General features: G+C 39.2%; 1 protein-coding gene across 3 annotated transcripts in view; it reads right to left on the reverse strand.

Moving 5' to 3' along the window:
- Window positions 1-27,244, reverse strand: part of MRTFA (myocardin related transcription factor A) — a 213,204-nt gene that overhangs the window by 168,739 nt on the left and 17,221 nt on the right. For 2 of the 3 annotated variants that reach the window (XM_042947903.1, XM_042947902.1), the window contains exon 3: window positions 9,501-9,562. The exons of the other annotated variant lie outside the window; for it this stretch is intronic. In XM_042947903.1, coding sequence (XP_042803837.1) covers window positions 9,501-9,562 — 62 coding nt within the window. The remainder of the gene's footprint in view (window positions 1-9,500; window positions 9,563-27,244) is intronic. 3 annotated transcript variants of the gene reach the window in all.

Raw genomic sequence — 27,244 nt, forward strand, 5'->3', positions numbered from 1 at the left:
GTTCACAAAAGGCAAGGTGTGGAAACAACCTAATAGATCAATGGATAAAAAAATTTGATATATACATACAATGGAATATTATTTGACTTAAAAAAGAAAATCTTATATAAATATACAACAACACAGATGAACCTTGAAGACACTATGCTAAGGAAAATAAACCAGTCACAGAAGGACAAATGCCACATGATTCCAGTTATGTGGGGTATCTAAACTGTCAAACTCAGGCACCTGACTGGCTCATTCAGAAGAGCATGTGACTCTTGATCTCAGGGTCATGAGTTCGAGCCCCACACTGAATGTAGACATTATTTAAAAAAATAAATAAATAGCCTTGAAAAAATTGTCAAACTCACAGAAGAATAGAATGGTGGTTGCCAGGGACTAGGGAGAAGATTAAAGAGGAAGTTGCTAATCAATGGGTATAAAATTTCAGTTATGCAAGATGCGTAAGTTCTAGAAAGCTACGTACAACACTGTGTACATAGATAACATTACTGTACTGTACACTTAATCTGTTAGAGGGTGAATCGCATCTTAAGTGTTATCATAATAAAATAAATCTTAAAAAAGAAAACTATCAATCACATTTGGAATATATTTTAAACCTTAAGCTAGTATCTCATGAACATATATCCTAAAGCAGTATTTTTCAAATTGCAATTTATAACACACTGGTCACATAATCAATTTAATAGACCAAGATTAACATTTTGCAATTAAATAAAACTGAAATTATCAGATTGTGCCACGTGTAGTTAAGGGTTTTATTTCATAAAACTTTTGTTTCAGGTATCCATATACTTATCCATATAATTAGGTGCTAAAATAGAATGTCTATAATTATGAGTCATAGCCAAAAAAGTTTGAGAAACACTGCCTGAAAGCTGAGAATACTTATCTTTCCTAAAATCTTTGTCAAAGTCTTACATTAGGCTCAAGTGAAACAAGCTACAACAAGTTTAATTACATTCCTTAATATAATCTTATTGATCTGCCAAAAAAATGCATCATTTGGTCTTCTGGGGGAAAAAACGGTAACAGTACAAACAATATTCAAGCGTTGCTGGAGTGCCAAGCACAAATTACGTTATTTCTACCCATCATGGAGATAGAAGACTACTAAAGAAATATAATGCTAACTTTCTTTAACCATTAAAAAATTTTAACCATTCAATTACTCCTAATTTTAGGGATTAAATACCACCAATGCACATTCATAATAGAAACACTTTCTGAATTTTCAGGGAAATACCTTACTCTCCCAAATGGGAAAAAATGGCCTAATTCAACTTTAAGAATAGAGTATATACTACAGCTCTGAAATATTCTTTCAAAAAACTTCCTGCCTTCAGCAATAATACTTTTTTAATAACTAAGATAAAATAAAACTGTACCTACCAATTCACCAAGCCCTTAGGTTCAAGTATCTCAGTCTCTCAACAATGCTACTGGCATTTTGGGTGGATAATTCTTTGTTTTATTATCCTTGGTCACTGACCACTAAATGCCAGTGGTGTGTCTCCTCCCTCCCCAGAGTCACTGCAACAACCAAGTACTTTTCCAAATACCCTCTGAAGATTCAGTACCTCTGTCATTAAGCACCACTGAAAAATTTGGCCGATACTCTCCTTAGATCAACTGATGGCCACATAAATGAACTGTGGCCTCCAACACAGGGCAGAGATGTCAGCCCAGTGCCTTGAACTTAACTATTTCCAAGGTAGCATTAAGATCATATGATCTGAAGTAGAGAGAATACTTACCATTTTTTTCCTAGCACAAGGCAGTCCCTGGGGGTTATTTTTAAAATGGTATGCAGCAAATGTAAACATCCAAGAAAAAAAAAGGTTAACATATGGATTCTACAAGTGTTCTTAGTTAAAAGTTTATCCACATTTTCCCCAAGTTTCGTGAAGAAAGGATAGGACAGAGAGAATTATAGAAGAAATGTGTAAGATTATTTCCTTGAACAAAGTCTACAAGTACATTTATATGTTTATGTATACATGTATAGGGCACAGATTTAAGGAAAAAGTCACTGAGTAATTAATATGTGACAAGTTTTGTCAGACTGAAAAGAACATACCACACTTACTAAAGATCTGTAACCAGAAACAGTGGCAAATGCTTATTCGATCCATGCAGTGAGTTTATGAGGGTATTATTATTCCCCTTATTACACAGAGAAGAATATTGAGGTACAAAGAGGTTAAATAACCTGTTCAAGATCACCTAATGATTAAAGGGCTGAGCCAGGGTTCAAACCCAGATTAGTTCCAGAGCTCTCATGAAGAGCTGCATGGTTTCAAGGCACACAGAAAAAGACTGGAGAAGGAGATTTTAAAAGCAGGAAAAGAATTTGTCTGAAAACTATGAAAAATATTAATACTCCACTGAAGTGCAACTATGAAAAGGTTATCAGCAAAAATTCCTATGACCCAAAAAAACTTCATTTTCATCCCAAGGCTCTACAGCAATCATTTAAACTCTGTACTTATAAAAGTTCACATTACAAAGAAGCTCAAATCAAATAAACTGCGAACTCCATTTCATACATATTGCCTTGCACATAATACTCAACTTTTAAACACTGTTAGCCAATTTAGTGTGTTGCTTAATACGCACTTCTATTATGACAACCACACGGTACTTCTGCACAAGAGATATAAAAAAAAAATCGGTATTACTCTAATCAATTATATATTACAAAGGGAAAAAGGCACCTATATAATCGGTAAATCTGGCAGACAGGAACTAACCAAATGTGAGTTTTAACATCACCATTAATGAAACTACCATCGTGGGCCTCCTGATGTTTAGCAGTAAGAAAGACAAAACATCCTGCCCACAATATTTATCCTGAAGCTACTCAAGAGGAAACAGATAAATTGAAATTGAATGGTAGTTTACAAAGCAACTCATCTCTCAAAATGTCAGTGTCATGGAAGACACCGCTCCCTTCCTAAAACAGCATTTTAGGAACTGTTTTAGGGTAAGAGATACTACAACTAAAGGCACTGTAATTCTTAACTGAATTCTAGATTCCAAAGCTTTAAAATAAGGTATAAAGGACATTATTAGGACTAAAGAAATATATAATATAGATTGTGTATTAGAGGACAATATACAACATACCAATACTAAAGTTCCTGAATGTAAAAGCTACACTATGGTGGTGTAGAAGCAATCTCCTTACTCTTTGGAAATAAATGCTGAGATATTTAGGAGTAAAGTGTCATGATATCTGCAAGCGATCCTTAAATGTTTCAGCAAAATTTCATATGTGTGCATGTATGTATGTATGTGTGTGTGTGCAAACAGAACACAAAAATGTGACAGCATATTCAAAATTGATAAATCTAGTCAAACAGGTATATGGGTGACCACAGTATCAGTCTTTAAACTATTCTCAAGGTTTAAATGTTATCAAAATAGGGGTGTCTGGGTGGCTTGGTCGGTTAAGCATCCGACTTTGGCTCAGGTCATGATCTTGCAGTTCATGGGTTCAGGCTACACGTCGGGCTCTGTGCTGACGCCTTGGAGCCTGGATCCTGCTTCGGATTCTGGGTCTCCCTGTCTCTCTGTCTCTCCCCTGCTCATGTTCTGTCTGTCTCTCTCTCTCTCCCTCTCTCTCAAAAATAAATAAACATTAAAAAAAATTTTTTTAATGTTATCAAAATAAAAGTTTGGGGAGGAAAACAGTCCAAGACACAAAACTCAGGAATCTTAATGTGAGTATTACCTAAAGGATTACGGAAGAGTAACAGGATCATTCTCTTTGGTAAAAGTAGGAAACGAATAGAGAAATGAATCAAGAAGCAGAAGTCATGGAGCAGGATAGGAATTCAGACCACTGTGACTCAAACCTCTGTCTTCCCTTCCTTATAACCCCAAGAATAAGCATACTATTAGCAGGAACCTCAACACTACCAGTTCTGCAGTAAAAGCTCTGCGTGCAGAAACAATGAATGTTCGTTCACTCATCCACCAACACTTATTAAATATCTAAGTGTCAAACTCCATGGCAGCAGCATAGCAGTGTAAATAAGAACACAGGCTCTGGACTCAGAATGTGCAAGTTCAAATACCAGCTCTTCCAAATTCCAGCTCTACCATTTGCTATTTGCACAACTTTCAGCAAATGACTAAATCTCTCTGTGCTTTGCTATCTTCATTTTTAAAGGGAAGACAAGAACAGTGCCTAATATAAAGCGTTGTTGTAAAGATTATATAACATAACAAATGTAAAATGATAGAGTATTGCCTGGCATTTAGATATTAAACAACCCACTAGATACTAACTACTTTTCTGTGTTATTGTTAGGCCTAGAGATACAGAGTAAAGAAAATATGGTGCCTTCCCTCAGGGTTTTGCAGTCTACCTGGGAAAAAAACAAGAATCAACATCCAGAGAACAGCATGATAAGCATTATGGTAAAGGTATTGTAAGAGCAGAGAAAAGGAGTATTTGAATTAAACAAAGGTAATAAAGTCAACCACAAATGGGTCCAGAGCTGATTTCTAAAGAGTAACTAGTTATTTCCCATGCAAAGAAAATGATTAACCATTCGAGACAATGATAGAAGCATGAAAATCTTAATGGGAAAAAGCATGATATCAGTTGAGGTTAAGTGAACAAGAATGCAAAGTATGGCAGGAAAAATTTAAAGGCAGGCAGGAGCCAGATCATAAATAGACTGTGTGATAGGCTGACTTTGGACTTTTTCCTGAAAGCTATGAGGAGCGACTGAAAACACAGAAGTAGAGATATGAAGTGATTAAATCTCCATGTCAGAAAGATAACTTCGATAGCAAAGTAAAAGGCAAATTAAAGAGGTGGTAAGTTCAGTTAGAATTCTACTGCAGTAAGACAGAGGGATAAAAATATATAGGCTTCAACCCTCAGGTATATACCTAAGAAATAGGAAAACATGCATCCACACAAAAACTTGTACACAAATGGTCATAGTGGCATTATTCATAACTGCCAAAGATTAGAAACAACCCAAATGACCACTAACTGATACATGGATTTCTAAGACGTGGTTTATCCATACAATGGAATATTATCCATCCTTAAAAAGGAATGAAGTACTGATAAATGCTACAACTCATAGATGAACCTTGAAAACATTACGCTGAGTGAAAGAAGCCAATTACAAAAGAGTACATATTGTAGGATTCCATTTATATGAAATGTCTAGAACAGGCAAACCCACAGAGACAGGAAGCTCTAGAGGGAAGCCAGCTGCTATATCATGACAATACTCAAGCAGTCCTATGTAGAGGTCGATCTGGTAAGAAACTTGGGCCTCCAGCCAATAGCCAGTGAGAAACTGAGGCCTTCTGCCACAGCCGTGTGAATAAGCCATCTTAGAAATAGATCCTCCAGTCCCAGTCAAGCCTTCAGATGACCAGAGCCCTAGCAAATATGAGTACAACCTCAGAGTCAGAATCACTTAGTTAAGCTGCTCCCACATTCCTGAGCCACAGAGACTGTATGAGATAATGTTTATTATTATTTTAAATTGCTGAGTTTTAGGATAGTTTGCTATGTTGAAATTGATAACAAATATACCAAAAACTTTTAAAAGTTCAGGGTGCCTGGCCAGCTCAGTCAGTAGAGCGTGTGACTCTTGATCTCAGGGTTGTAAGTTCGAGCCCCACACTGAGTTCAGAGATTACTTAAAAATAAAATCTTAAAAAAAAAAAGTTTAAAAGTTCACATGTACTAGAGTATTTATCTACCTTATTTAAAGCATCTGAACACTCATGTACAGAGCAGATGTCTCCAAATTAGTAAATATCTCATCTATATACACAAAGAGAAATAAACAGGTAAATGATTTCCTTTAAAAACAAGTAATAGGGATGCCTGGGTGGCTCAGTCAGTTGAGTGCCCAACTCTTGATTTTGACTCAGGTCATGGGATCAAACCCCACGTCAGGCTCTGTGCTGAGAATGGAGCCTGCTTAAGATTCTCTCTCTCCCTCTGCCCCTCTCTCCCGCTCATGCTCTAAAAAAATAAAAATAATTTAAAAAAAAAGAAATAAAAGTAAAAACAAATAACAAATGGAGTGAAAAGGAAACCAAAAATATTACAAGAGCTTTTACTAAAAGGCCTGAAACATTACAGAATAGTCTTTCAAGGAAAAAATAAATAACACTTCATATAAAAGCTAAAGCCCTTCATTTCAAGAAAGATTACACTTTTGGATGCCTGGGTGGCTTAGTCAGTTGAGCATCCGACTTCCCTTCAGGCCATGATCTCATGGTTTGTGAGTTTGAGCCCCATATCAGGTTTGCTGCTGCAGTGCAGAGCCTGCTTTGGATCCTCTGTTCCCCTCTCTCTGCCCTTCCCCTGCTTGTGCTCTCTCTCCCAAAAATAAAACATTAAAAAAAAAAAAAAACAAAAAAAACAAAAAACAAAAAGAAAAGAAAGGTTACACTTTTAAAAAGTGGTAAGAAAATAGAAGAAAAGTGACAAAAGGGTAGTATGTTTGACCTGTAATAAGCAACTAGTATAAAAATAAAGGGAAAATAAACAATGGGAAACTTTGTAGGAAAAAGATTAAATCTGATACAGAACTTAACAAAATCTGTAGATGATGTAAAGCTAAAAAGTAGTGTCTACAAGGGATCTTCTGGGGGAGCTGGAAATGTGACACTGGAATCTAATAAGGGTTGCATAACTCTACAAATTTAATAAAAATCATTGACATACACTTCAAACAGGCAAATTTTGCAGTATATAAATTATACATCAATAAAGCTGTTTTTTAAAAAAGCGGTATTTGGGGGCGCCTGGGTGGCGCAGTCGGTTAAGCGTCCGACTTCAGCCAGGTCACGATCTCGCGGTCTGTGAGTTCGAGCCCCGCGTCGGGCTCTGGGCTGATGGCTCAGAGCCTGGAGCCTGCTTCCGATTCTGTGTCTCCCTCTCTCTCTGCCCCTCCCCCGTTCATGCTCTGTCTCTCTCTGTCCCAAAAATAAATAAAAAAAAAACGTTGAAAAAAAAAAAATTAAAAAAAAAAAAAAAGCGGTATTTGTTTGCTGAAGCAAGAAGGAAGAATTACATACTAGAGTTTCTCTGATTGAAGAAAGGAAGCAGCCAAGAGAAAAAATACAATTCATTCTACAGACAGGAAAATAAAAATGAAAATCATCATAGGTTAAGAAATATTAATGCTTCCATTTCAGCCCAATAAAGGACAGTACTGTGTCAACTGCTAAGACCATAAAAGCTTAACTATCTTAAGAGTAGAAAGACAATACATCTGGATATGTTAAATGTAGAATAAGGAGAAGGAATACTCCAACTTAACTTCCTATCATCTAGGAGACAGGTAACAATTTATTTTGATCCCACATTATTGCATATGCCTGAGATGTAGAGATGGTACCTCCTATCAGAGGAGAATTTCAAAAGGAAACTTAAAAGAAGAAAATCAAATCTAGAATTATCTTAAAAGAATGTGGGACAATTTCTTTACCAGCGTGATGACAACAGTCAATTCCCTCAGCCAGCAAAGCAAAACATCCAAATGGGGGATTTTTTTGGTATTTTTGGAGATTAATTTGCATGGCTTCAGGGACTTTTGCAGAAGTTTCCCAAGATGGCAGCACTGTATTTTACTTACTTGTTTTCAACTACAGAGACCAAGCAAAACTGCACCTATAAACAACCCCAATTCACATTTGCTTTGAGCTATGAAAATATTAACCTACTCTGACCTCCCCTGCACCAACTTCAGCAAAGCCTGGGTCAAGAGTCTCAACTTCCCAAAACAGCACAGGTGTCTCTAATTTCAGGCCTGCTAGTCTCCTTTCTGCCTCTGGCTAAATCAGTAGCAAGTCTGTTTTTATTTTCTAAATAAAAACAAAAACAAAAAGACTCTACTAACTCATGTAGGTATTTTCTTTTTTTCCTTTATAAAAGAATGTTCTAGCAGACAAATGAAGTAACATGTGTCAATAGAGAATTCTCTTTCTTCTAAATGGCTTTAATAAAGGTCAAACAGTTCAAGGTGGTGATACCCACAATGTTATCTACTTAGACGTGAAAAAGTGTAATATCAGTGAACTTTATGTATTTCAATATAAGAACATACTATGAAAATTTACAGTAACATGCCTAATCCTTAATAGGTGTTCAGGAAATTTTAAGTTTCTTTCCTTTCCATTAATTTCTTTCATTTCCACTTATTCTTACAGTATTTCCATGAAATAGTTCCTGTTCATTACCACCCCAATAAAAAGCGGGAAAACAGAAAGAAGATAATTTCCTGACTGACCACACAGACCAGACCCCAATATTCAGGCCACCAGATGACAAAGAAAAGGATTCATCTGGGAAAGTTAAACTTTCATCTACCCTCCCCACCTCCCTTCTGAGGCAGCAGGGTCAATTCCAAGGACCATGCTCCTTTTGCTACAGAAAGTAACTCAATGGGGCACCTGACTGGCTTGGCTGGTAGAGTGTGTGACTCTTGATCTCAGGGCCATGAGTTCGAGCCCCACATTGGGCATAAAGCTTACTTAAAAAAAGTAAATAAAGTATCTGAACAGTTTTTCCTTGTAGCAATATATTTATGATAACTGTTCTTTGTGACTGAGAGACAGCAGTCTCAAGAATTTCTGCTGTCCTATGTGCAGGTGCAACAAGAGCCCACGGTTGTCATCAACCTGTATAACCCTATACACAAGGTGACAGGATTCCTAGTTGGGGGGATTGCAGGGAAGAGTGTCATTATTTTTTCTGGCTATCAAGTTCTTTCTCTGAGCAGTCCGAGTTTCCTGTACCAATGAGCAATGAGATCTCCACATACCTAAGACCACAGAAAACTAGAACTACATGAACTAGCACTACCTTACTTTCACAGGAAATGTTCTGACAGAAATAGGTTTGCAGAGCTGTGTGAAGCTGCCATCTATAGCTTTTTGTGGGCATCTGACACAAGACAGATACAGGAGCCAAAGCCATATCTAGTATACTTTTGTTTAGCCCAGAGCTTAAGATAGGAACACAGCATGCTGTGTCAAATCAAACTCTACTGGTTACAGATAGACAGATTCTATCATCAGTAACAAAATTTATTGTTGCCATGATGGCCTGGCTACTGTCAAAACAGGCCCTTTGTTGCATTTAGTCTACCACTCATATTAAGCTACTGAACATTAGAGTGACCAGAAGAATTAGCTAGCCTGTCACTACCCATTACCCCAAGCTGGTTTACATAATGGCTCTAATATAAGAACTTCTGCCCTCCAAGGATTGGATTGTGGTTTGTACATGCATGTGCGTGAATTCAATATATTCTAACAAAATACTTGATGTAATCCACAACATTAGATAAACAACGACAGACCATCATGGGTCTATGATAGGTGCATCCCTACACAACAATCAAATCTGATCTATTCTAGTTCAGCAGAACTGAAAATACTAACAAACCAGCTTAGGAAAGGAGACAGAAAAAATAAATAAACCTGCGACCTACCTTGTTTACAACTCCCACAGACAGATGAAATTCAATTCCATGCCAACCATACCCCTCGATCACTAAAACACAAACAGAAAAACAAAAGTTCATGCAATAGAAGCAGTTCTTCCAGTTCCTAAACGGCATTTGCTTTCAAAGGTATGAAGCTGTTAATCTCCTTTCTATCCTCTTCATGCCTACAACAGTGGTTGAGCTCTGTCACTGGCAAAAAGGCCCAGATAGGTGGAGTTAAATAATAGGTAACACTTGATTGAGCACTTACTATATATGCTAGGTACTGTTCTAAGTGCTTAAACGTACTAATTAATTTAATCCTCAACAACCCTATGGGATACTCTTATTAACTCATTTTACATCCAAATCACAACTGACCTATATCTCTTAAAATTGCTCTTACTGGTGTTAAGAAATGCCTTTTAGGGGCACCTGGGTGGCTCAGTCAGTTGAGCATCCAACTCTTGATTTCTGCTCAGGTCATGATCTCACAGTTTGTGAGATCAAGCCCCATGTCAGGCTCTGTGCTGACAGAGTGGAGCCTCTTTAGAATTCTCTCTCTCCCTCTCTCCCTCTCTCCCTCTCTCCCCCTCCCCTGCTAGTGCTCTCTCTCCCCCTCTCAAAATAAATAAATAAACACTAAAAAAAAAAAAGAAAGAAAGAAATGTCTTTTAAATAAATTTGGTGATCTCAAGCACTGCAGCTGGGCTATCTCAATAGTTGATACATCTACAAATGTTCCATATTCATCCCTTATGTACTTCTTGATTCTCCACAATGTGCTGAGCACTATACCAAGTGCTAAAGAGGATTCATATCTGCCCTTTAGGAGAAACTAGTTGGGAAGATCAGAATACACTACAAGAAATGGCTCAAGAAATGCATTCCCCTTTTATAAGGTACACTCTTTTGTACAATCATTCAGTAAAAATAATCAATAAGCTTTGAGAAAAGGGGATAAAAGCTACACATAAGAGCTGCCCTGAAGCTGGACCTTTAAAAACAGGTACATTGGCAAAGAGGGGAGAAAGGCTTTTCAGGCAAGGAAATGAGAACAGAAACATGGTGCCAGGGACAGACACTGTGAATCTGAGGTCCTTCATAACCTGATTCCACCCAGCCACTGATCTCGCTCCTCTTCCTCATGAGCCATACGGAATGCCTTACTTCTGGGATATACAATCTTTGATAGTTCCATTGTTTTCCTACTACATACAATGTTCTTCCCTGCTTTTCCTTGGTAGATAACATTACCTAATCCTAGTATACAGTAGGCACTCAATAAAATATAGCCAGTTAGAAATAATTTTTATTATTAAAGATACAACTGAAACCTTTTTCTAAAGCCTTTTCAATTCCCCAGAGTTAATCTACTTGCCTCTCTACCATACGCACATGGCATTTGTCCATTTTTCTTTTTTTTTTGTATTGGTTTATTTTTTTTATTTTTTTTCATATATGAAATTTATTGTCAAATTGGTTTCCATACAACACCCAGTGCTCATCCCAAAAGGTGCCCTCCTCGATACCCATCCCCCACCCTCCCCTCCCTCCCACCCCCCATCAACCCTCAGTTTGTTCTCAGTTTTTAAGAGTCTCTTATGCTTCATCTCTCTCCCACTCTAACCTCTACCATTTTTCTATTAGAGTGATAAAACATGTTATTGTCCTACATTTCTTTTTCTTTTTCTCTTACTTTTCCGAACAGGAATCATCTTTCATACAACTTGACAAGCCCTAAGACCTAACACAGTATCTGGCACATAACAGGTGTCCATTATATACTTGTTGACTGAAATACCAATTGACCCAAATTTACAAAGTAATAACAGGATTCCTCTAAAATTGTTAGCTCCTTTAGCACATTTAAACAATTCCGTTTGTTAAAATCTAATGCATTTTTACATTTTCATACATATGTCTGCTACATAATTATGCCAACAATTCATGTACAAAACAAAAAGTCAAAGTGGACTCACTACAAACTACCAGGCTCATTAGTTTTTGCTTGACAACAAACTGAGGTCCTCATTCATGCCAACTGAGACAGAAGAAATTAATCGAATTGATAATTTAGATATCGTGGCTGGTGACCTTTCTCACTGAAATAGTGCTACAGCTTTGTGTACAGTCTGTATTTTAAATAGGTATTTATATTGGCTTTAGTCATGGATCATAGAAGTTACAAATTTAGAAGTCCAATCATAAATCCAAGATTTATTTATAGAAACTTTCCATATGGTAGGAGTTTAAGAAGTAAAACAGCAGCCTTTTTGCCTGCCGAAAGCAGAGGTTAGCAGAGCGTCAAAGGAATAAACCCGCTCCTGACTCTGCTCTTGGCACTGTTTAAAGCACAGGAAGAAATGTGCAGGGCAAGCAAGAGCCTCACTGAAAATCAGTCACCCAGGGCAACAGGCATTTTGAATGTCTGTGCTATTCAAGGCTTAAATATTAATGTTATACATGCCCCTGTTCATTTAAAGCACAACACGTGGCTTGGAACTTAAAAAATGTCCTAATGTGCTAGTTTGTCACATATTAATGGAGTCAGCCAGGTTTTAACATGCCAAGATTAAAATACTCTCTAGATCATTATGCAAAGGTATGAACGCAATCCTTTATTCTCAGGAAAAGGCACTTAGGGGAGAAAGACTCAAGCAGTATCATTTCAATGGAAGCCATAACAGAAAAAGTCAACTCCTACATAGTAATGAATTATCTTTTAAAAATATATGAATAGGGGCGCCTGGGTGGCGCAGTCGGTTGGGCGTCCGACTTCAGCCAGGTCACGATCTCGCGGTCTGTGAGTTCGAGCCCCGCGTCGGGCTCTGGGCTGATGGCTCGGAGCCTGGAGCCTGTTTCCGATTCTGTGTCTCCCTCTCTCTCTGCCCCTCCCCCGTTCATGCTCTGTCTCTCTCTGTCCCAAAAATAAATTAAAAACGTTGAAAAAAAAAAATTTAAAAAAAAAAAAAATATATGAATAGAAATAAAAGATAATGACCACTTACTTACAATTATTAATATCAAAATGAGATCTAGGATTTTTAGTTCAAAGTTGTCAGAGAATGTATTTTGAAACTGATTTCTACACGAGAGCATAAAAAATGTTGTGCTGGTCATCCACTGACTAAGCCCCTTGAGAATCCAAGTCTTATACTGAAATGACTTATATTTTTATGTGAACAGTATTATAAGCAAAGTTCTTCTAATCTTTTATATTACTGGCTTTAGAGAAATGCCAATAAAATCCAGAATGACTAAATCTTTATAACTTAACCTTAGAAGCTTACACATCCAATCCCTTCATTTTGGGTTGAGAAACCAGAGTAGAAAAGGTTCAGTGACTTGATAACACTTGGATCAGAATCTGATTACTAGTCCAGTGTACTTCTCTTACTACATGCTACTAAACACTGCTTCATTGAGACAGAAAATGCTTTGGAAATTACAACAGAAGAAAAATTTAAATACCTATACCCATTCCCTACCTGAAAAGAATTTAAAAATCAGATGTGTGTGTCCTGAAGTTTTGGAAGGGCTGTTTCTTAAAAATTAAGACAGTAGAAAATTCTTTTGAAAAATTTTTTTAATGTTTATTTATTATTGAGAGACAGAGACAGAGCATGAACGGGGGAGGGGCAGAGAGAGAGGGAGACACAGAATCTGAAGCAGGCTCCAGGCTCTGAGCTGTCAGCACAGGGCCCGATGCGGGGCTCAAACTCACAAACCGCGAGACCATGACCTGAGCCGAAGTCAGACGCCCAACCAACTGAGCCACCCAGGCACCCCGAGACAGTAGAAAATTCTAACAGTTATTTTCAGTGCTTTTGGCTCAACACATGCTCACGTAGAATCTCTACTGGCAGTGTAGCTTTAAAAAGTCTTCCTGGGAGAGGGCACCTGGGTGGCTCACTGTTTGTTACACTGTTTACTGTGTTACACTGTTTGTAAGTTTGAGCCCCATATCGGTCTCTGTGCTGACAGCTCAGAGCCTGGAGCCTGCTTCGGATTCTGTGTCTCCCTCTCTCTCTGCTCCTCCCCCACTCACACTCTGTCTCGCTCTCAAAAATAAATAAACATTAAAAAAATTTTTTAAGTTTTCCTGGGTGCCTGGGTGGCTCAGTTGGTTAAGCATCTGACTTCTGCTCAGGTTATGATCTCATGGTTCATGAGTTCGAGCCCCACATCGAGCCCTCACAAGCAGGATCAAGCCTGCTTCAGGTTCTCTGTGCCCCCACGCTGCCCCTCCCCTGCTCATTCTCTCTCTCGCTCTCTTTCAAAGTAAACTTAAAAATATTTATAAAATAAAAAGTTTTCCTTATATCCCAAAGGAAATGAGAATTTTTACAATCTAAGATGACACTGTCCTCATCTTCTAAAAAATAAACTTCCCACACACAAAAAAATAAGGAATTTCATAGAATTCAGCGTCTTCTTTCAAACAATCATTTCATCTGAAAAGAATGCTACTATCTCATTTTAACTTGAGGAGGAAAAGATGCAAAGAATAAAGGGACAATAATAAAAAATGGAATGAAAGGGGAAAAATGGAAGAGGAAAGAAAGAGGGGGGAAAAAATCAATATAAAGGTTTGACTCTGATACCAAAAAAGGAAGAGAAAAAACAATTCCCAGTTAAATGAACGCACTATGGTTTTTAAGCAATCAGCCTCAACAAGGTGTGGTTACATACCTCCTCAAACTGAACATCTATGGAAAAAAACCTTAATTTCATTCTGCCTGATTGTTCTACGTACTCTTTGTTACACTTCCAAAGAAAGAGCAAGTAGACTGGACCTCCTAGAGGAAGTGGAAGAGTCAGAAATGTCAACCCAGGTAGCCCCTCAAAGTCCTAGTACTGGCTGATGCTATTAGAGAGTCTCAAAAGGAGAGAGTCAAGAGAAACTATTTCCAGAAGTGTCCATAACCTCCTCTAGAGGAGACCAGAAACCTACAAGCAGCAATGTATCCTGCTGCCCTTCACAACCACCTAAAAGCTTTTCTTTCCAAATATCAATTTAATTAGGAAAGAGATTTTTTTTTTTAATCTTTACTTATTTTGAGAGAGAGAGAGATAGAGCATGAGCGGGGCAGGGGCAGAGAGAGAGGGAGAGAGAGAATCCGAAGCAGGCTCCCGGCTCTGAGCTGTCAGCAGAGAGCCCGATGCAAGGCTTGAATCCATGAACCATGAGATCATGACCTGAACCGAAGTTGGATGCTTAACACACTGAGCCACACAGGCATCCCTGCAAAGAGATTTTAAAGAACAGTTACTACCTCACTGACGAAGGTGACAAGGGGGAAAAAGGAAGCAATACCATATATGCTATAAAGGGAGAGAGGAGAGGAGGGAAGGGAAAAGGAAGACCTACACAGCCACACTGATCAACCCAGCTGCAGCATTCAACGTAACAAATGCTCAGTAAGAGACTGAAACACACACAATACGTAACAAAAAAAGCTAAAATTTCAGGGCACCTCACTAGCTCAGTCAGTGGAGTATGCGACTCTTGAACTCGGGGTTGTGAGTTCAATCACCACATTGGATGTAGAGATTGCTTAAAAAGAAAATCTTGAAAAGAAGATAGATATAGATAGATAGATAGATAGATAGATAGATAGATAAAATTTCAAACCTTCCATTCATAAGAATTTCAAACTCTACCAAAGTTCCCATTTTTGCCTTCCTCTGCCAGCACCCCATAACAAGCCATGGCAGCACCTCCCATATCTTGTATAATTAAGACTCAGCTGTCGTAGCTCCAGACACACAGATATAGCCCTCACTTTTTGAATTTTTTTTTTTAACGTTTATTTATTTTTGAGACAGAGAGAGAGACAGCATGAACAGGGGAGGGTCAGAGAGAGAGGGAGACACAGAATCTGAAACAGGTTCCAGGCTCTGAGCTGTCAGCACAGAGCCCAACACGGGGCTCAAACCCACAAACTGCGAAATCATGACCTGAGCTGAAGTCGGACGCTCAGCCGACTGAGCCACCCAGGCGCCCCTAGCCCTCACTTTTTTTTTTTTTTAATTTTTTTTTTCAACGTTTTTTAATTTATTTTTGGGACAGAGAGAGAGACAGAGCATGAACGGGGGAGGGGCAGAGAGAGAGGGAGACACAGAATCGGAAACAGGCTCCAGGCTCCGAGCCATCAGCCCAGAGCCTGACGCGGGGCTCGAACTCACGGACCGCGAGATCGTGACCTGGCTGAAGTCGGATGCTCAACCGACTGCGCCACCCAGGCGCCCCTAGCCCTCACTTTTTGAAACTGCAAAGCAAAACCCACTTTATGGTATTTGAACATCTATTCTCTTAAGTAATTCTTCTAACACTGTAAAGCGGTTATTTGCAGAGATGATGGGTGGACAGCAACCCCAGCAAAGCCTCTATTGGAAGTGAAGTCATAGGAGCAGGAGCTCATTTGTCTACCAGCGTTACAAATACGAGAGAACTCTAGGCCTCAAACCTGATCTGAACACCTCTGTCCATCGTCTTAAATGTGCAAATCCCTGTTTTCTCAAACAGAAAAAAATGAACTTTTTTCTTATTCCATGTTTTCCTATAATAGATTATTTAAATTTTCCAAAATTGGTAATATATAACTATGATTTTTTTAAAAACTGGGGCACTTGGCTGGCTCAGACGGTGGAGCGTGCAACTCTTGACCTCAGGGTTGTGAGTTTGAGCCCCACATTGGGTGTAGAGATTATTTCAAAGTAAAATCTTTAAAACTAACTAAATAAATAAAATTGTAAATAACACAAGAATAAGGTATATAGTGAAAACTAGGTTTCTTACTCCAGTCCCCTAGTACTCTTTTCCAGAAACAATTTCAAGTTTCTTGTAAAATTTACCATTTTCTTAATGACTGAGTGACTCTCCTATGCTTACAAACGTGGCTGCAGAAGGAGCTGAATGACTTGGCTGGTTATTGCACTACCAGAAAGAGCACGTCTCCATAATCATTGAAGTCTGAACATGCATGCCCTCCCTATCTATGCTCCCACACGTGCATAAACAGCTATACCTAACGTAGAAGGTTCTGGGGTGAGGGAGGGAGTGTTAAAATATACTTCACATAAAATTTGCCATTTTTTAAACTTTTTAAAAGTTTTTTTCTAATGTTCTTTTATTTTTGAGAGACAGAGACAGAACACGAGCAGGGAAGGGGCAGGGAGAGAAGGAGACGCAGAATCCGAAGCAGGCTCCAGGCTCTGAGCGGTCAGCACATAGCCCGATGCGGGGATCGAACTCATAAACCATGAGATCATGACCTGACCTGAAGTCAGATGCTTAACCAACTGAACCACCCAGGCACCCCTCCATTTTAACCATTTTTAAGTGTACAGTTCAGTGGCATTAAGTGCATTCACAATGTTGTGCAACCATCTCCAGTATCCATTTCCAAAAATTTCTCATCCAAAACAGAAACCATAACCATTTAAATAGTAACTCCCCATTTCCCCTTCCTCTAGCCCCTGGTAACATCTATTCTACTTCCTATCTCTATGAATTTGCCCATCTAGGTGCCTCATGTGAGTGGAGTCATATAATACCTGTCCCTCTGCATCTGAAATCTTTCACTTAGCATAATGTCTTCAAGGTTCGTTCATGTTGTAGCATGTATCAGAATTTCCTTCTTTTTAAAAAAAAATTTTTTTTTTAACGTTTATATTCATTTTTGAGACAGAGAGGAATAGAGCATGAGCAGGGGAGGGGCAGAGAGAGAGGGAGACAGAATCCAAAGCAGGTTCCAGCCTCCGAGCTGTCAGCACAGAGCCCGACGCAGGACTCGAATCCACAAACCACAAGGTCATGACCTGAGCCGAAGTCGGACGTTCAACTAAGCCACCTAGGCGCCCCCAGAATTTCCTTCTCTTAAGGCTAAATAACATTTTATCGTGTGTGTGTGTGTGTGTGTGTGTGTGTGTGTGTGTGTGTGTATACACCACATTTTGTTTATCCTTTCATCAGTGGAGGGACATTTGGGTTGTTGGGTTGTTCCACCTTTTGGTTACTGTGAATAATGGTGCTGTGAACATTGGAAAACAAGTATCTGTTAAGTCCCCTCTCTCAATTCTTTTGGGTATCACTTAGGAGTAGAATTGCTGGATCCTATGGCAATTTTATGTTTAACTTTTTGAGGAATCACAAAATTGTTTTCCACAGCAGCTGTACCATTGTATAGTCTCACCGGTGATACACCAGGGCTCCAGTTTCTCCTCACAGTTTTTTTGACAACAGCTATCCTAACAAGTGTCAAATGATATGTCACGGTGGTTTTCATTCACATTCAAAGGAGAGGGTTCTTCTGCCTGTGGCTTCAAAGCATTTTGTATTTAAAGGTGCTCCTATGGGCTGGTCCATGTCCACTCCACAAACACATGTCTTGTCTTCTGGATCTCCATCACGGTTCTCAAGAGTTTCCCGTTCATTCACTGCACTGGTCACTTCAAATCTCGTCCACTGTGACTACCACCACACTCTACTCCACTTTCTTGCCTTTTCTTGCATGTCCATTCACCTATACTTTTTGGCTTTCTTCTCAAAAAATGCTGACCTATTTGCAAGTTTCATCAACACACTCCTCCATCTTCTGAAAGAACCAGCTATTCGCAGCACTTTGGCACTTTGAGTCTCTTCAGGAATTGTCAACAACACTCCAGAGTTCATTCTTGACTATCTAAGGCACTGGCTTTTCTATTTCTTGGTTTTGAGTTCAGCACTCTTTTGGATGCTTGAAAATGACAGAAAGTTGGTCTATAGATAAAGTTTTGTCGAAGTCTACCTGCACTTAAGTACAGCTAACAGATAAGTAAAATGAATACATAAAACTCACTCTCAAGGAATAACTATAAAAACAAACTATGCATATCTTAAAATATGAACATTTTAGGGGAAAAAGATCAGAATAATGGAAATCAGAAGTATTTAGAACAAAGAAGCTATCATTTTTTTTAAACAAATTTTAACGTTTATTTATTTTTAAGAGAGAGCGAGCGGGTGAGATGCTGCGAGGGGCAGGGACAAAGGATCCAAAGCGGGCTCTAGGCAAACAGCAGAAAGCCCAATGTGGGGCCAAACTCAGGAACCATGAGATAATGACCTGAGCCGAGATCAAGAGTCAGATGCTTAACTGAGCCACCCAAGGCACCCAAGCATTTTAATTTTTAAATAAGATGATTAGAGTAGGCCTCACTGAGAAAGTGACATAAAACCAAGATTTGACAGTGATGACAGAGTTACAGATACCCAGAGGAATAACATTCCACACAGAGGGAACAGCCAGTGCAAAGGCCTGAAGGCAGAAGCAGGACTGTCATGTTCAAGGAACAAGAGGGGCGCCTGGGTGGCTCAGTTGGTTAAGCGGCCAACTTCGGCTCAGGTCACGATCTCGCAGTCCGTGAGTTCAAGCCCCGCGTCGGGCTCTGTGCTGACAGCTCAGAGCCTGAAGCCTGTTTCAGATTCTGTGTCTCCCTCTCTCTGACCCTCCCCCGTTCATGCTCTGTCTCTCTCTGTCTCAAAAATAAATAAACGTTAAAAAAAAAATTTTTTTTTAAAGAAAAAAAAAAAGGAACAACAAGAAAGCTAATGTGGCTGCAGCAGAATGAACAAGGGGGATTCAGTAGGTAAGGGCAGAGAGGTTAACAGAAGACCAGATAAGAGAAGGCCTGATGGGTATTTACTCAAAAGTGAAATGGGGAGCCATTGAAGGGTTTCTGAACAGAGGAGCAACATGATCTCACATAGGTACCAAGAGAATGATTCAGGCTGCTGTGTTGAAAATAAAGGGAAGAGGGGCTCCTGTGTGGGTCAATCGATTGAGTGTCCAACTCTTGATCTCGACTCAGGTCATGGTCTCATGGTTCGTGAGTTTGAGCCCTGCATGGTGACACAGCAGAGATCGCCTGGGATTCTGTCTCTCCCTTTCTCCACCCCTCCTCTGCTCACATGTATGCACTCCTTCTCTCTCAAAATAAAGAGGAGAGGGGAACAGAGGGGAAGAGAGGGGTGGGGAAGAATCTGGGAGATCAGTTAGGAAATACCACAATAATCCGGGCAAGAGAACAGTGGTAGCAGGAGAGATGGTGAGAAGTTGTTGATTTGGATAGATTTTGAAGGTAAGTCCAGTAAAGTCTTCCTGGCAGACCGGATATGGAATATAAGAGAAATGTAAGGTCCAAAGTTTTGATCAGAACAACTAAAAGAGTAGAGTCACCATCAGATGAGACAGGGAAAGCTGCTGGTGGCAAAAAGTTTAGAGGAGGAAAATGAATCATTTTAGTTTTGTACATGCTGAGTTTGAGACAGTTTCCAACTTTCCAATAAACATACACGGTCAGCTTGATGAAATAATGGTTTTTAACATTTCTCTTCTACTATATTGTATTAGATAATAAGCCATAGGTTTGATTTGGTATAGATTCTACAGTTTTACAACAAATTAATTTCAGCAGTTACCACATACATGAAAAAAGAAATACTCATAGTTTGATGCTGATTAATTCCCAATGACTGACCACATCCTTCAAAGTTTGAAGATCCACTCCACCTCACAGTCATAGGTATGCGGTCAAATCTCAGTAAATGAGGAAGAATAAAAAAAGAGAATGAGTTCCTAGCATCTGTTATCAACATTGAATTCTTCATCCTGACAACACTGAGGATTCCAGTGATCCTAACATATCAACTTCAGTCTGACACAGTCCTCTTGTTCTAAACACAAATTTTTCTCTCCTTCTATTCCCTGAAAGTTCCCCAAAGAAGAGAATGGTTCAGAGTCTGAAAACAAGCACCATCTAGGAAGAAACACAATGCAGAGAGGAGTCTATATCAGAATAGCACTATTCCCATATTCTTCTGGTCAAGGCCACTGGAGAAATCACAAAATCATATCATCTCAAGCCTGGAAAGGGATCATCATGTGTCAACAAATATTTTCCAAGTGACCATGTGCTAGACACTAAGGATACACAGATAAGTATGACAAAATCCCTATTCAAGGCACTGTGTACTAAGTACTTTAATAAAGGAATTATCTACGGGTTGTGGAAATATAAAGGCAGAAATAAAAGAGTGGATTTTCAAAATAAATCGCCAAGAATTAACTTGGGATCACCATATCCACCATCTCCTACCAAAAGACTCATGTGGCAATTCAGGCTAAGGAGAAAGCAAGGTTGCAGTCCTAACAGGGCTGGGACTTACAGCCTCGTAGGATGAGAGTCTTGTTCTCTTACGTAGTTGGTTAAAGGAAATAGTTAAAGATACTTATGATCATTTCCATCCCTGCTTCATTTCTTTTCCACAAAAAACTGGGATCATGAGAAAACACTGTTCAAGTCCAACCATTCACTCAGTGCCAATCTTCAAATTTTACAAGATAGTACTTAATCCCTTAAAATATTTGCTGAAAGAAAAGAGAGCCTTCTCTTCCCTTCCCAAAGGAAATGTTATTTAACCTAGGCTATTTACAGAGGTCTAGGCCACAACTTTAACTTCTAGAATAAAACTAACCATAACCACTTCCAGTGCCATGTGACTTTTCCTCTGGCCCAAGTTCTAAACCCTCAACCTTCCAAGGCTTAGGAGTTTTTTTAGCTAAGTCTTCTGGCACCCTTACTTTTCATTTTACTGCTAATTGTGACTCTCAGGAATTCACACACAAAGAACTACAGGAATTTACTCTATTAATCTACAAACCATATTTCATTTTCATTTTCCAGACAAAATCTCAAAGGCCTATAATGCACAATGTCAGAAAGCATCATCTGTCTTGATACATTTCCAAAGTTACCTCTGACATAGGAGTTTTTACTTATTAGTAACTGCTCTCTACCCAAATAGAAACAACCATGATAACATATTCTAGCAAACTGCTGCTATCTCAGCAATTACAATGGAGTATATGCTTTCAATAGTGAGTCAAGCCTTGGGAGTGGTTTAGCACATGGAAATTCACCAGCTGGCATCTACAATTAGATTCAAGGAGACAAATGGAATTTTTGTATCAGGTTTTTCCAAGAGTTAACCAGTTCTTAAATTGATTATACCCTTCTGAAGTATTTACAGATGAAATGATATCATGTCTGGGATTTGTTTTAAAATATTGAAGAGGAAGGGGGAGCAAGTTAAACAAGAATGGTCATGTCTTGTTAACTGTTGGAGCTGGGCGATAAGTACATGGTGGTGGTTCATTTTATTATTCTCTTTATTTTTTCTATGTGTTTGAAATTTTCCATAATAGACTTTTTTTTTTAACTTATGTCATGATACTGAACTTGGAAAACAACAAAGTAATTCTTGGGACCAATGAACCTCCATAATCTGGTATACATACTAAAAATTGTTCTTTTTAAGAAATACCTCAATTTTGGGGCACCTGGGTGGCTCAGTCGGTTAAGCGGCTGACTTCGGCTCAGGTCATGATCTCGCGGTCCATGAGTCTGAGCCCCACGTCAGGCTCTGTGCTGACAGCTCAGAGCCTGGAGCCTGTTTCAGATTCTGTGTCTCCCTCTCTCTGACCCTCCCCCGTTCATGCTTTGTCTCTCTCTGTCTCAAAAATAAATAAACATTAAAAAATATATATATATAAAAAAAAAAGAAATACCTCAATTTTAACTCTTATTTCTCACTGAACCAATACTTATTGAGCACAACTACCATGTGCCAGCACCAGTCTGAGGGCTGAAGATACAATCATAAACTAAATTCTTTCTCCCCCAGAGAATCTAGGAGGGAGTCTACTGTTACAAAAGGCAAGCACATGGTGTCATAGACCAAACAACAGGGAGATCTAATCCAACCCTGGCCAATCAGGAAAAGCTTCCCAGGCACCATCTAAGTTGATTCTTAAAGATTCATCCCAAAAAGACAAATAATTTGGGGCACCTGGCTGGCTCAGTCAATGGAGCATACAACTCTTGATCTCAGGGTTGTGAGTTTGAACCCCCCAAAGGATGTAGAGATTACTTAAAAATTTAAAAAAAAAAATCTTTAAAAAAATCATTTTTTTGCCTATGTTGACTTTTATCATTTTATAGACTGTCAGATCAACAAATAAATGCCTATTCCTTTATGAACTGAAGAATCTCTCTATAAAGCAGAAGTTATCAAATGACCATTAACTCAACAAATATTAAATATCCACTATGTGTCAGCATGTGCTAGACAAAAAGGACAAAACACAGTCTCTACCATCATGGAGTTTATAATCTTGGAGCATAAGAAGACAAAAAAAAAAAAAAAGAGAGAGAGAGAGAGAAAGAAAAAAGAGAAGAAAAAAAAAAAAAGCAAGCAAGCCATTAAGCAGAAAACTACAGCTGATCCTTGAACAAGAGCTTGAATTGCATGGGTCCCTTCATACACAGATTTTTTAAATACAGTACAGTATATTTTCTCTCCTTACGTTTTTCTTAGTAACATTTTCTTCTCTCTAGTTTATTGTATGAATACAGTAGTTAAAACATATAACATACAAAATATGTGTTGTCAGTAGTAAGGCTCTACGTTATCAGTAAGACTTCTGGTCCACAGGCTTTTAAGTCTGGAGGGAGGTCAAAAGTTATACATGGATTTTCAACTGTGCGGGGCTCAGTGCCCCTAACCTACCTGTTGTTCAAGGGGCAACAATAATTATAAATTTCTCTGAGTTATAAAGGAAACAAAGGAAGTGTCTGCGGGTAGAAAATATCTATTTTTTAGATATGGTGGTAAGGAAAGTTGAAAGAACTAAAGTAAAACCAGCTGATGATAATGTAACTGACTGAAGGGGAAAGGGATACCAAAAAAGTGGTAAGAGCAGTATAGATAAAAGCATGCATTCAATGTAGGTCGTGGGAAGAAATCTGGATTTTATTCTGATTGTTTTTTAATGTTTACTTATGTTTGGGACAGAGAGAGACAGAGTATGAGCAGGGGAGGGGCAGAGAGAGAGGGAGACACAGAATGTGAAGCAGGCTCCAGGATCCAGCTGTCAGCACAGAGCCTGACGAGGGGCTCAAACTCAGAACTCTGAGATCATGACCTGAGGCGATGTCGCACACTCAACTGACTGCGCCACCCAGGAGCCCTCGGATTTTATTCTAAATGCAACAGGAAACCACTGGAAGGGAGGGTTTTAGGCAGAGAAGTGATGTGATTCAGTTTATGTTCTTAAGATCATTCCTGTTACTTTGGGGCGCCTGGGTGGCTCAGTCGGTTGAGCGGCCGACTTCGGCTCACGTCGTGATCTCGCCGTCTGTGAGTTCAAGCCCCGCGTCGGGCTCTGTGCTGACAGCTCGGAGCCTGGAGCCTGTTTCGGATTCTGTGTCTCCCTCTCTCTGACCCTCCCCCGTTCATGCTCTGTCTGTCTCTGTCTCAAAAATAAAATAAACGTTAAAAAAAATTAAAAAAAAAAAAAGATCATTCCTGTTACTTTGGAGAGAATGGACTGAATGAAGAACTGTAGATGAGTAAAACCAAAACACCAAAATTCTGGCCAGTGGAAATCATCTCTGCAATTCCGTTACCAGTCTAAAATCTTTTAAATTGCCCTACTCAATCCAGGCTTCACCTACAGTTTGTGGGGTTTTTTTTAATGTTTATTTATTTTTGAGAGAGAGAGAGAGAGAGAGACAGCACAAGTGGGGAGGGGCAGAGAGACAGGAAGACACAGAATCCAAAGCAGGCTCCAGGTTCTGAGTTGCCCACACAGAGCCCGACGCGGGGCTTGAACTCACGGACCGTGAGATCATGACCTGAGCTGAAGTCGGGACGCTTAACCAACTAAGCCACCTAGGCACCCCAATTTGGGCTTTTGGGTGGGGGGGAAAGGGGGGGGCGCTTTTTTTTTTAAATGCTTACGACCAATGGGTCCTAACTTCTGAGATCTCCGGGAAGCTGAAACAAGCCCAGCCTGGGGGTTAGCATTCTTCTCATTCTCTTATTGCCAAAGTCAGATTCATTTTCATTTACTCACCTCCTATTCCACACAATCAGCTTCTTGACTGAAAGGAAGGGAGTAGGGGACTTCCTTGAATGTTTCAGGCAAAAATAAGCTTTACCAAACATCTGATAAGGAATGCATATAATTGCATAACCTTTCTTCTCATTGCCAACTATGTTTCAGGTGGGGGGAACTCCACTATGAAAGCAATTCTAATCTTCTTGTTCAAATTTGCCAGATCTCAGAAAGCCACCTGAAGCAAATCCACTTAATTCTGCTTTAGAAAAAGTTTTCTCATTCCAAAGTCTGAACAAGAATACATTTCTAGGGGTGCCTCGGTGGATCAGTCGGTTAAGCGCCTGACTAACTTAAGTCGGTTAAGAGGCCGACTCTTGATTTTGGCTCAGCTCATGACCTCACAGTTCATGGGTTTGAGCCCCACGGCAGGCTTGGCACCGATGACGTGGAGCCTACGTGGGATTCTCTCTCCCTCTCTCTCCCTCCCCTTGCCCCCCCCCCCCCGCAAATAAATAAACTAAAATAAAAAGAATACATTTCAAATGGGATTTGTAAGTGATAAGGAAAGAAAAATAAATTCCATTGTCAATCCCCAGGGCATGTGGCTAAGCCATCTTAATAAAAACACTAACAAACTAAGTCATGCGCCAAGATATTTTACTCAGTTATTTAAAAGTCAGAATGGGGAGCGCCTGGGTGGCTCAGTCGATTAAGCATCCGACTTCAGCTCATTTCACGATCTCACAGTTCGTGAGTTCGAGCCCCGCGTCGGGCTCTGTGCTGACAGCTCAGAGCCTGGAGCCTGTTTCAGATTCTGTGTCTCCCTCTCTCTGACCCTCCCCCATTCATGCTCTGTCTCTCTCTGTCTCAAAAATAAATAAACGTTTAAAAAAAATTAAAATAAAATAAAATAAAAGTCAGAATGGAAGACGTGACAGTACCAACCTCTGTGGAATACCCATGAGATTTCAATTAATCTTGATTAACATCCCTGCAAGATAAGTACATCCCCATTTTTTAAAATTTATTTATTTTGAGAAAGAGAGAGAGCAAGCAAGTGAGCACATGAGCAGGGGAGGGGCATAAGGAGGGGGAAAGAAAGAGAATCACACCGTCAGCACCAAGCCCAATGTGGGGTTTGAACTCACAAGCCACAAGATCATGACCTGAGTCAAAATCCAAGAGTCGGACGCTTAACCAACTGAGCCACCCAGGTGCCCCAGTACATCCCAATTTTACTGAAGTGGACACAGTCCCAAAGAAGTTGGCACTAGCTCAAGGTCACCCAATGTTAAGTGGCTTCCAGTGGCCCATACACTTTCCATTAAAATAAATGTTTAAAGATCTAAATTACAGAAATTCTCTCACATGACCAGTGTACCAATAAATAAGTTTATACACACGTACATGCGTGCATGTGTTTCATTTGGATACCTAATCATCAGCTGTAATATTTTTCAATGGGGAAAGTATTTAGGATTCCTACTTGGAGACAGACAACTGGAAAGCACCTCTGAAGAGATAAGGGAGTTTGTGGCAAGCTATCACAGTTATTTCTTTTTTTTTTTTTAAGATTTTATTTTTACGTAATCTCTATACCCAACATGGGTCCCAAACTCACAACCCCGAGATCAAAAGCTGCATGCTCTACCAACTGAGCCAGCCAGGTGGCCCAGGTTATTTGCTTTTAATGAAACCAAAGGAGTTCCTCCTTAATGGCAGTATCTACCTTCTTAGGGCTGCAGTGACTGCACTGAGTCCCAACAAAAGCTATAGGGAGGGAAATTCATGCACAAGGACCATTCCCAACTCCAGGAAAGTCTGTAAGTGATTTAGGGTTGGTGACAATGAGCAACATGTATGTACAAAAACAACTATTCCGTCAACAAAAACAAAAGACAGGATATATGAAAGCACTGTTTTAGCTAACAGTGGCTAGCATAAAACAGATACTCAGTAAAAACTAGTTCCTTCTACTCTCTGCTCCAAGTTATTTGTATGCAAAATAATAATATGTGCTGGGTGGAGTGATAACATCTTACTTAGCTGGGCAAATTGGTGAAATGTTCTTTCTCTCAAACCCAGACAGACTGAGTTTGCCTATCTGGTCCGACATTTGCTAAGAACAAGGACACAACCAGCCACTTTTCAGAAGTCAAAAGTCTCAAGGATTATTTTATTTCCTCCGTCAATCAGCAGCACAGCAAATGGACAAAAAGCTATCTTCAAAGCAAGTCTCCCCATCCAAGTGAATACAACACAACTCAGCAAAACCACCAAACCAGCATTGCAATCTTCATTAAAATCTACATTCCTCCACTTCTATGACCACTGAGTGGTCATACACAACCTGGCATATAAAATCATTACTAAACGTCTTTGATTAAAGCAACTATTCTTTCACTAAAGCAACTTATTCTTCAACTATTTCAATAATTTAACTTTTGAAACGAAATGATCTTTTCTTTAAAAAAATTCTTTTCAGGAGCAACCGGCTGGCTCAGTCAGAAGAGCCTGTGACTATGTTGGGGTTGGGAGTTCAATCAACCACACATGGGGTGCAGAGATTAAAGTAAATAAAATTTTAAAAAAAGAAATTTTTAAAAATTTTTCTTTAAAAAAAATTCTTTTACATCAATTAAAAAATTGACTTTAAAAAAATTCTTTTAAGTCAATTCTATCATTTAGATGCTTCTGAGATTCAGACTCTGGGATTAACAAGCTACTGTAATTAACGTTGAGATACTATTAAGTGGTAATGGTTGCTGGAGTGAATATAGTTACAACAGTAAGAATCAA

This window comes from Panthera leo, chromosome B4 (assembly GCF_018350215.1).
Source record: "Panthera leo isolate Ple1 chromosome B4, P.leo_Ple1_pat1.1, whole genome shotgun sequence".
In the NCBI taxonomy this organism is placed as follows: domain Eukaryota; kingdom Metazoa; phylum Chordata; class Mammalia; order Carnivora; family Felidae; genus Panthera; species Panthera leo.